At 35.7% G+C, this 10,231-nt stretch overlaps 1 protein-coding gene across 1 annotated transcript; it reads right to left on the bottom strand.

Moving 5' to 3' along the window:
• Nucleotides 1-1,990: 1,990 nt before the first annotated feature.
• Nucleotides 1,991-5,617, bottom strand: LOC136814353 (large ribosomal subunit protein mL37-like). Its single transcript, XM_067070880.1, has 3 exons — nt 5,214-5,617; nt 3,369-3,706; nt 1,991-2,441 (listed from the first exon to the last, which is right to left on the bottom strand). The coding sequence occupies exons 1-3, from the start codon at nt 5,591-5,593 to the stop codon at nt 2,029-2,031; spliced, it is 1,131 nt and encodes a 376-aa protein (XP_066926981.1). The 5' UTR covers nt 5,594-5,617; the 3' UTR covers nt 1,991-2,028.
• Nucleotides 5,618-10,231: the final 4,614 nt, after the last annotated feature.

Raw genomic sequence — 10,231 nt, 5'->3', positions numbered from 1 at the left:
TAATGTACAAAAGAATTATTTTCGATTTTTTTTACAAGTTTGCAATATATTTTATCAACATGTTCAACTCTGAAATGCAGAATTTCAACTGCGTGTATACTTTTGAATCCCTTTTGTCACTCCAATAATTTTTTTTATGACTTAAAAAAAATAGCTTGCCAAAGTTGAGAGCCTGTGTAATAAGAATATCAAAATTAGAATGTGACACTCTCTAAAATTATTAGACACTTTTAAGTCAAAATTTAAAAATATTAGTCGGAGTTTTGACAAGCTGACGATGGTTTTGCCTCTGTTATTTTGTTATGATATAGATAAAAGACTTGAGAAGAGTAGAACAACAGAGACTTTTGTCGAAGTTTTGACGTTGTTAGCAAGGTATTCCCAAGTGGTATATCATCAAAATCTATTGTTTCATTTTGTGCTTTTAACGAGGCGGCAACGAAGCTAGCAGCCTTTTCTACAAAAAGATAAAGGAGATGGATGTCCAGTCGTTTATATGTTCATGGTTAAATTACAGTTGGAAAGTAGAGTTTCAACTCGAGTTTTAAGCCTTAGTACCTTAGATTCTCAGGATTTAAAAGCTCTAATTTGCTCTAATTTGCTCTAATAAGGCTTGGAATATAACCTCCAAAATCGAAATATTCAACGAAAGAAAGTTGAAGTACTAAAATTGCAATTCTCGCCCGAACTTTAAATTCTGAAAAACGTTAAAATACACTATATAAATCTCAATATATTTCGACCAACATTGTAGCTTATACGTCCCAGAATCTCATCTTACATAAACTGAAAATACTTTGATTTGGATCTGATTATTAGACAGTCAATAGGATGTACTAGTACTAATTTGTAGACCTTGAGATCCTTAGCATTGGCGAAAAAAGCACAGATTTTTATAAAGCCCGAAGGACTAGATAGCGTACTTTGGCTGAAAGGTGTGTTGTGGTTCGGTAGGAAATCTTACCTAGGTCACGTGACATTACAGCAGAATTTTAGCGCTTAACCAATCAGAAGCTTTGCGGATTTACGAAAACAATACTAACAATATTTTTTGCGATATTCACTTTGTTTTTAGCTTGTAAAAGCTTACAGCACTCTATCTAGCCCTTCGGGCTTTACTGAAATCTGTGGAAAGAAGCTAAAGATACAAAAAAAACTTACCTTTCTAAAATATGATTGCGAATAGCCACACGAAACCAATTTCAAAAGTTTCAACTGCTCTCAATCACAAACCTCGGAAAAAGTGAAACAACATTATCTCAAAAATAGTCACTGAAACACTAATAAATCGCTGTTATGATTATGGTTAAATAAATAAGCAATCAATTAAATTTGATTTGACATGTAACACAACCCTTAACTCCACCTAACACCAATTTAATGTGTGTATGACCTGGAAGTTTTACAAGCTATTATCGTTTAGTGTAAATTCAATTCTTGGGACGGCTGCTATAGAGAAAGTACTGTATTCGGTTAGTAATCAAAACCTAATGTAGTGACTACTACAGCAAGATAAACAAGGAAGCGTTATCTTTCGGAAGAGCACCATCCTATTATGGTGCATTATACTACGCTCACCCAAAAAAATAACGATGGAGGTTGACATAAAGTGATAGAAAAGCAATAAAAATACAGTCTATCTTTTCCGCAGACTAAAATCTGCTACCGGTTTAGACCATGTTCAGACGTTACAGTTTAAAATCGCTTCATTGCGATTTTTGTTAGGGTAAGGATCTGTTTGTATATAGATGTTTGTATATAACGACGTTTCGGAGCAACGAAATGAAACAGTTCCGTCCCGATGAAAATAGTGGAGCGTAGCTGTTTCGATCAATCCGTTTTGCTTTGCAACGTCTTCTTTTTTTTTTCGAACCGCAATGTCTAAACATAATCTTAGACATTTCGTTGTACAAGGAAAATCTTGCGAGCTTATCAAATTGCAAGTACCATTGTCTCTCTAGCGATTAAAATAAAAAAGAATCATGAGTCATAAGAAATATCGCAATATAATCTTCAATAGAATAGTAATCAAGTGTAAAGCATAAAATCGACAAACCGTTTCGCAGCATCCGGATTGAAGCCATAAATACCTACACGGACAGTGTGTTCATTTTCAAGAGTCTCTGTTAATCTCTTACGATCAAAGTCTACAAGGGACATCCGTTTCCCGACATAGTCGTTATAGTCTGTCGGCCCTTCAGCCCTTTTCTCTACAATTTCCGTTACGTTATCAAATAATTTCAACTCTTGCCTCCAGGCCATGTTTTTAATACTACCTTCATTTTCAAAGTCTAGCGTGTTCAATTGATACCATAAGAAATATAACGTCGTTCCGTCGAAACTCAAATACTGCATTGGCACGGGGCGGTCCAAATCGGCGCCCATTTTTCCACCATTCTGAAGGGCGTGATTCATAGTATGTGCGAAGCAATAGAATAGACCTATAAGATTAGAAGAGCGAACCGAAATTTTAGACTGGTGAATTGTGATGTTTTTTCATGCCTTGGACCGGCAAAATTTACCACCCGCCGGGCCTAATATCACACCTGAAAAAGCGATGAATAGCTCTTCAAATGGGGCGGTTTTTGTGGCAAGGATGAATAAATTTTCGAAGCAATAATTTTCTTTAATGCTTTCAATTTACACCCTTTAAACTGGTTTTGAAAAGTAAATTTTATTTATTTGAATGTTTATTTCAATTCGAGAAAGACTTGGCCAGACTCAAAATTTTGTCCCCGACCCTAAAAAAAGTATTTTGAGCAGTAGTATTTTAATTTTAAAATAGCTCTTAACAACTAAGGTTAGCCAAACAAGAGTGCTAATGTATGTTCATTTCAAACCATCCCAGCAAAGACAAAGACCGACAAATTGTGATACACATATCAAAATTGTTGGGAGACTAGGTTTGAATTTATCAGGAAGGAATGTCGTTAAAATTCGTTATCCTTGTTTAAATCAGAAATGCAGAAATTTCAAGCAGTTACACGTCAATGCTACCTGGTAAAACTCCAACCATGCATCCTTATCATTTAAGTGTTTGTAGGTGCATACAAAGTATCCAATATAAGCAGACACTAAGAATATGTTCAAACTTTACGGTTTCATAGAGTTTCATCGGATCGAGAGTGTTCAAATTGGTTTCAGAAAGAAAACGGAACATTTCTGTTCTGATAAAAATAGTGGAGCGAAACTGTTTCGATCCATTTTGCTTTATAAAGTCTTCCTTTTTGACGTTTCGAATTTTGACATTCACACTTGTTTCGGAACCGTTTTGTTTCGGAACGATACGGAACCGTAATGTCTGAACATGGTCTAATCAGGTATAAAGAGCAGAAATGTTAACAAGGAAAACAAGAATCCGTTTATACCTTGACCAAAGTGCATTGTTGGCTTCCAGTAGTGCGGATTGAAAGTCAACAATTTCTGAGGGCAGGGGAACGGTGCTCCAGGATGAAAGCCGCTGTTTGGTTCAAAGATAGTTGGTAATTGATGCAAATCGAAGAACGGTGATATTATATCATCCCAGACAATTTGTTGGTGATCAGAAGATTTGATTTCTTCTTCTCCAGCAAATGGTTTCAGGAGTTTTCTACCACTGACCAGATGACCTGTTTTGCCGGTGATTTGTATATTTTCGCCATTGCGTGACCATGGAGCCATTAAGTCTGGTCTGTATGAGAAGGTTGTATTGACAAGATCTGGATGACTAGATAAAAAAACAAATATGAAAACAGAAAGTTTTCAAACAATGCAGGCCCCCAAAACGTGGATAGACGTTTTGGGGGCCTGCATTGAAATCTTTCTAGTGAATTCAGAAAATAGGGAGTGTTAAAAATTTTTCTTGTGAATCAACCTTCAACATGTCTAGTTTCTTTCCCAAAAAAATAATTTTCTTAGAATAAAGGTTTTTTTATGATTTTTTTCAGTCAAAGTTGAGTCACATTTTCAAATATCTTAAATAAAAAGCATAGCACCAAATTACTATCAATAAGGATGAGGGCAATAAATGCTTTACGACTTTAAAAAGAGTCAAAATTGAATGCTGAGGCTAGGAATCTTCCAATTAAAACAAATGTTTTTTTTTACTTTGCATGAAAAGTAGGCTGATTATGTCAAAAAGATTAGAAACATGTAAGAAACATTTAACCCTATTAACCCCAACCTTTTTTAATTTTTGTAGCCCCAGGGGGGGGGGGGTAGAATCTATCAACCTCGATTATTTTTGATCTAGAAGAACTATAGCCATGAAAACTGGTACAGATGTTCTCCACCATGACACAAACTTCCAGGAAGAAAAAAAATTTGATGACGTCATCACACAATTTCCACCTGTCGGAAAAAAGCAAAAATGTATGGTTTACAAAAATGCCTCTCGCAGTCGAAGCAATAAAGATATTGAGATTCTGTTTAAAGATTCTGAAAGATAAAAGGTTGTTCTTTAACATAATTGCCGGTTTTGTATTTTCCAGTAAGATTTTTTGTTAAAATCAATGCTGAAAATAAGTAAAAGTTTCAAAATTTGATAACGTCATCATTTTCAAAATGTTTTTTAAATTTTCTTTAAATCACATTGTTATTACCTATAACCTGTCAAAATTTGAATATGATTGGATAAAAACTTCAGAACGAGAAGTTATCGCAATTTTAAAATTTTGAGTTTTGAGCAATTTTAGCTTGGTTTTATGTCATGTTTCACAATAAAGTCATAAAACCTGACCTAGAGGCCCAATGACCCTAAAAATTTGCACAAGTACTATAAGATTTTACTAAAAGTCAGAAAGTTTCAAGTCGTTTCAAAAGTTTTTCTCCGAGATATACACAAAAGAACACCAGCGTGGTAGATTCTACCCCGATTTCTTAAGAAACATTGAGGCTGCTTGGTAAAACTACTCTCGGGTATCTAATAGCCGCCCCCCCCCCGCTAATTAATTTTTCGAAAATTTTCCACCCAGGACATTCTTAGTCCAACCCCCCCCCCCGCTTATTAATTTTTGGGAAAATGTTTTTGAAAGTTCCCTTTTTTGTCTTAATTCTGCTGTATTAGCCTCCTTTTCAAACATTTTCCACCCAGGACATTTTTAACCCCCCCCGCGTTATTAAATTTTGAGATTTTTTCCACCCCCCCCTGCTTATTCCAACCCCCCCCCCGGCTATTAGGTACTCGAGAGTAGTTTCTTGAAAAAAACGTGTAGAATAACGTAAAATAAAGTTACCATGAAGCAGGGTTTGCCCATAAAGTGTTTAGCATATTAAACAAGATCTGTGAAGACATTTCACTTTTGTAGATAGCAAGTTTGATCTTCCTCGTCCTTTCCCTCATTCGTTTTGGAAATCTCAAAGGCTCATCTCGATGGAAAAACATTGTCTCAATGATTGAATTTCGTATTCCGGACACCATGTCCGATAATTCTCCGTCTGATTCTTGATTGAAATCAACATTTTGTGGTGCTTCTTTATTGACAATTGTTTTGGTCAGGTAACTGGCTTGATTTTCTTGCTCCAAAGCATGCGTGTTTGGTTTGATTATGTACGCATTGTGCAAACATCTTTTCGATGGTGTGGAAATGACGATCCTTTTTATTAATTGATTCATTCTTATTTATTATTACTAATAAAATGAGAGAGTGAAAGTTTGAAGAAACTAATATACTGAAAGGGCATAAACAATCCACTCTAAAGTTTGTAAAACGTAAAGGGTTTTGGAGAATTTCTTGCATTTCACCACTGCATTTTAGAGAAGTGGTATTTTAGTACCCATCTACTAAAATCTTTAGGGACATTTAGACACAGAGACCACCCAATGTTGGTCTTTTCAGAACAAGTTTTGTCTTTTCGTGACCATTTTTCTCAAAAGTGCTGATTTTTGCAACATATATATAATATTCATTACTCAAAAATCGATACTTTTAAGCAATGAATTGAGCAAAATATTGAGAAAAAAAATTAAACTTGGGAAATTTTCTTTAAATGAAAAAATGTTAAACTTTTTTTGAAAAATTGCAAAATTTCTGAAAAAAAACACGAAAAATTCTGAACAAGATATGAAAATTACTGATTTTAATACCAATTTACTAAAAAAATTCTTAAATTTTAGTCTGGATACAAACCTTTTGGTATTTTAGTACCCCTTGGTACTAAAAGGATTTTTAATTTTTTTGGATATACCACCACATCACTACTAAACATTATGATGTCCTAGATTTCATTTCGACCACCATTTCACCAAACCTACAAAGTCATTTGATTTGAGTTAACGAACGGCGTATTAAAAAATACACAAATTTCTCTTTCACACTGAGTAGGCTTTTAAATCGAAATATGAAAATAATTCCGTAGTGAAACATACGCGAATGTTTAGAGCAAAGAAGACCAAATTAGTGGTAAAACGATGGAGCCTTGGACATTCTCGCGCGGCAAGTTACATACTCGTTATTTTGTTAATCCCATCGGGCGATAGGCAGTTAAACGACAGGCGTTCTCTAATTGTCCAAGTGGTGCTTTTTTGCACGAGACCAGTTTTATTGTAAACACCTTTAGAGGGATTATTTAGTAGATATCTAGATATATTGCTCATATAGTGGGGTCGTTTAGTATAATTTACGAGACAAAAAGTAAGATCTAGCTGAAACTTTCTCCAGACCTTCTGCTTCTCTACAGGATGGTTATGCCTCAGGAAAAAAATCCCCTAAAATACCACTGGTGGAACATCCCTTTTTTTGGGACATTTCTTTTTTCCCCGTGCAAAACCCTAAGGGCGAAATTTCAAACTCATTGTCAGACATTATCAATCAAGTATATATAGTGAAGATATGTAATATCTGTCATTTTAGAGAAAGGAAAGTATTGATATATAAATAACTCAAACTGATAAAAACGAAACAAGAGGCCCAAGGGCATGAAGGCCCAGAGTCTAAAAACCAATAAACAGGGCTTTGTCATATCTAGTTTGTTTTCGCTTCCTTGAAGACCAGGTTTTAGTCCTTACTCGTACAAATTTCGCACGGTGGGATCGCAAAAATCATGTTTTGGAAAATTTAGAAGGGAACAGGTACAAGAAATGAGGGTTAAATAACAATATCAATGTATTTATTTCTTTTAAACCGAGTAAACTCAAGGAATTCGAATTGGCTGAGTAAGCTGCAAGATGGGTTGAATTCGCTATATAAATCTGAGCCGAGTAGATTCAAGTGGCAGGGCCCTGTTTGGGCCCCACAGGGGGTCCCTGGACTGAAATGGTCATCAAGGGTCCCCTTTATAAACGAAGATTTGGAGGTCGGAAATTCTCATAACTATGACCAACTGGTAGGGCTTGAAGAGTAGATGAAAAAGTGGCATCAGTACGCTCATAGTAAAGGTCAGTTATGTTTTTGGAAAAAATGTGATTATTTAGAATCACTCAAGTGTTATCTTCAACTTCAATCTGAGAAAGTGACAGAGAACTCACTTAAAACTGGGTACCAGTATTGATCTTCTGTTGCCTATGCATTTAAGGTTGATTGAGCAGACCAGGACACTGTAAAGAAAACAAAAAGTATCTGTCTGAAAATAAACCCTCTCCAGGGTGGTCATTTTTTCACTGATCACACCCAAGTCAGTTCTCGCCTAAGTTAAAACTTCTCCCGACTTGTTTTGAGCTACTGCTTTTTTGGACGCATCTGGGATTAAAACAAAGGTTCTTAAATTTTAGGGCAGACTCAAACCCACTACCCTCTCCTGGGTTACTTTTTGAAAATGGTTTGGTGAGAGGGAATTCTGGGTTAAATGATATAATCTTTCTAACCTCAGAGTACTGTTGCTCTATTACCACGTTCTTTTGAGAGAGTTGAGTTGTATTTCGAACTAGCCAGTAAAACGACAATCACCAATAAAATACCAGCAATACTGTAAACTTTTTGATTTTACAGCAACAATATAAAAAATCTTATGCATCCACTATTTTGTATCCATGCAATAGATAAGAAAATTTAAACCACTATTGGGGCTGTCCACAATGTATTTGTGCACTGAAAATGTCAAAAATTGGGTACTCCTGTCCCTGTTCCAAAGCGTATGCAAATGTCTGCCATTCCAGTCTGTAAATGGGGGGGGGGGGGGGGTGGTGGACGACACAGAATTTAAGTTAAAATAAACCAGCTGGGCTGGAAAGTCAGCCCAAAAGGATTAGAAGGCTTAGAAGTACAAATAAGAGATCTAGCTTTGTTAAAATCTGAAAAGCTTGAAAGAGCGTATCTAATTGCTTGAAACGTTCAGATGAAAAAGTAGTGGTGCATAGTGGGATCCGTCCAAAGCAGAAGTCGGTGAAACAAATTAATACCATTGCTGTATTGAATTTGAATTTCGCTCCTCAAAATGACAGTTGATGAATTAGCCAATGAAAGCTTGTTTTAGTTTCTCTTTTCAAACTGCCTCAGAAAAAAGCGCGATTTTTTGTGGTCCAGTCGTTTACTCATTTTTATTCAGTGAGTGAGTCCTGCGCTTGTTCAACTGTTAAAAATGTGAGTCCAAAATTGGACTCACAGCTCGAACCTGTCTAGTTTATATCAGAGATATCAGATTATAAAAGACACTCGACGGGTGTCTTGTCATGACAATAAAATAAAAGACCCAAATAGAAGAATTTCTACAAGTAGTATACAGCTTAACCTTTAGGCACCGCTGTTTTTTAAAACTGTAGGCGGCTGCTGCCGCTGTTATTTTCAGGAAAATGGACAGTTTACGGGGGGGGGGGGTTTCAGGGGGTACCCGATTCCGTAATTCCGCCAATTTTTTCTCCAATTTCCGTCACACCGTCTTAAATTGAACCAAAATTCCGTCACCGAAAATTCCTTTGAAATTCAATATTTTTGTCGAAAATTCCGCAAATTTTGAAAATCTTTTACCAATTCCGAAATTCCGCAAATTTTTTTGCTAAATTCCGTTTTTCCGCAAATCTTTTTGCTAAATTCCGTTTTTCCGCACTAAAATTGTCTAATTTTCCGTCTCCGTCAGAGAACCCAATTTCCGTAATTCCGTCTAAATTTTCGCCAAATTCCGTCACTCCGTCCGAAAAAAGGGCCGATTCCGCTCCTCCGCCAACCATGAAACCCCCCCCTTTACGGAAAAGGTCATAAAATCTGAACCGTACAAATTCAAGTAAAAAGTCAACCCATTTTGAAAAGCTAAGGATCTATTTTTTCAGATAATACCAAAAAGACGCATCATCACCCTTTTAAACCTGACTACACAGCCTCAAATCAAAACAGTAAAAATTCCATGTTTACGATTTTTTCACTTTTTTTCTTTTTTTTTGACAAATTGAATGAAAAAAGTAGGTACAAGGTAAAGATTGGTCCAAGAAAAATTATTTTGTTTTAGTTTATGTTATAAGCCACCATTGTGTGAAATTTCAGGGCTGAAGAAGCTCATTTCATCTCAGAATCTAAGTTTCGGTGAAGCACACTTTTCCACCAAAATCAACACTCTGGCCACAACAGGTAAATTAAGTGGTCCCGTTGCTCTGGGCCCTGCACTTACCCTAATCCTGTAAAATTACAACAATAATCATAACTGACTCTCTATCATGTAAATTCAAGCAATAAAACACCAGAATAGTGGAAAAACTGAGGCAAAACAGCCCTGAGTTGTTGGAGCTAGAGATAGGCATGTATGTCAGGAAATACCCCCTAAAACCCCTTCAAACCACATAGAAACTGCCAATAAAGGTTCTCTATCTCATATAATGATATTTATATGCTGAAACCAAGAAAAAAACCAGACATAAACATGACTTTTCAGTCCAAAAATCCATCAAACACCCTCTGTCCACCACTAAAACGATGTTTTGTTGACATTTGAAAAATACACCGACATTGAGTTCCGATATCTCGAGATGTATAAAAGCAGGACCCGTAGAATTTTGAATGAATGAACCTTCACCCCTATCCTGTCTGCTAAATTTTACAGAATAGAAAAATTCAAACTGGTCTTTATTTTATTAAACTTTGAAAGGACCCCAGTATCAAAACGTACGTGGTACGTCTCTCGGCCTGTATATATGACGTACGTGGTACAACTCTCGGCTTCTAAAGGTTAACATTATTCAAGGAAAAGTAAATTCTTTAATACTCACTTTCTCTATAATTAGTTCTCTTTCTTTATTTACAATGCAAAAGTATCTTTTATTAACTATTGAATATGACGCAAAAAAGAATCCTTTTTCTTTTTTCTTATTATTAATTATACACGTCTTTTT

Source organism: Clytia hemisphaerica, unplaced genomic scaffold (genome assembly GCF_902728285.1).
Source record: "Clytia hemisphaerica strain Z4C2 unplaced genomic scaffold, Clytia hemisphaerica genome assembly, whole genome shotgun sequence".
NCBI classification, from domain to species: domain Eukaryota; kingdom Metazoa; phylum Cnidaria; class Hydrozoa; order Leptothecata; family Clytiidae; genus Clytia; species Clytia hemisphaerica.
Note: the sequence above shows the minus strand (reverse complement) of the source record. Positions and strands in the feature narration are given on the sequence as shown.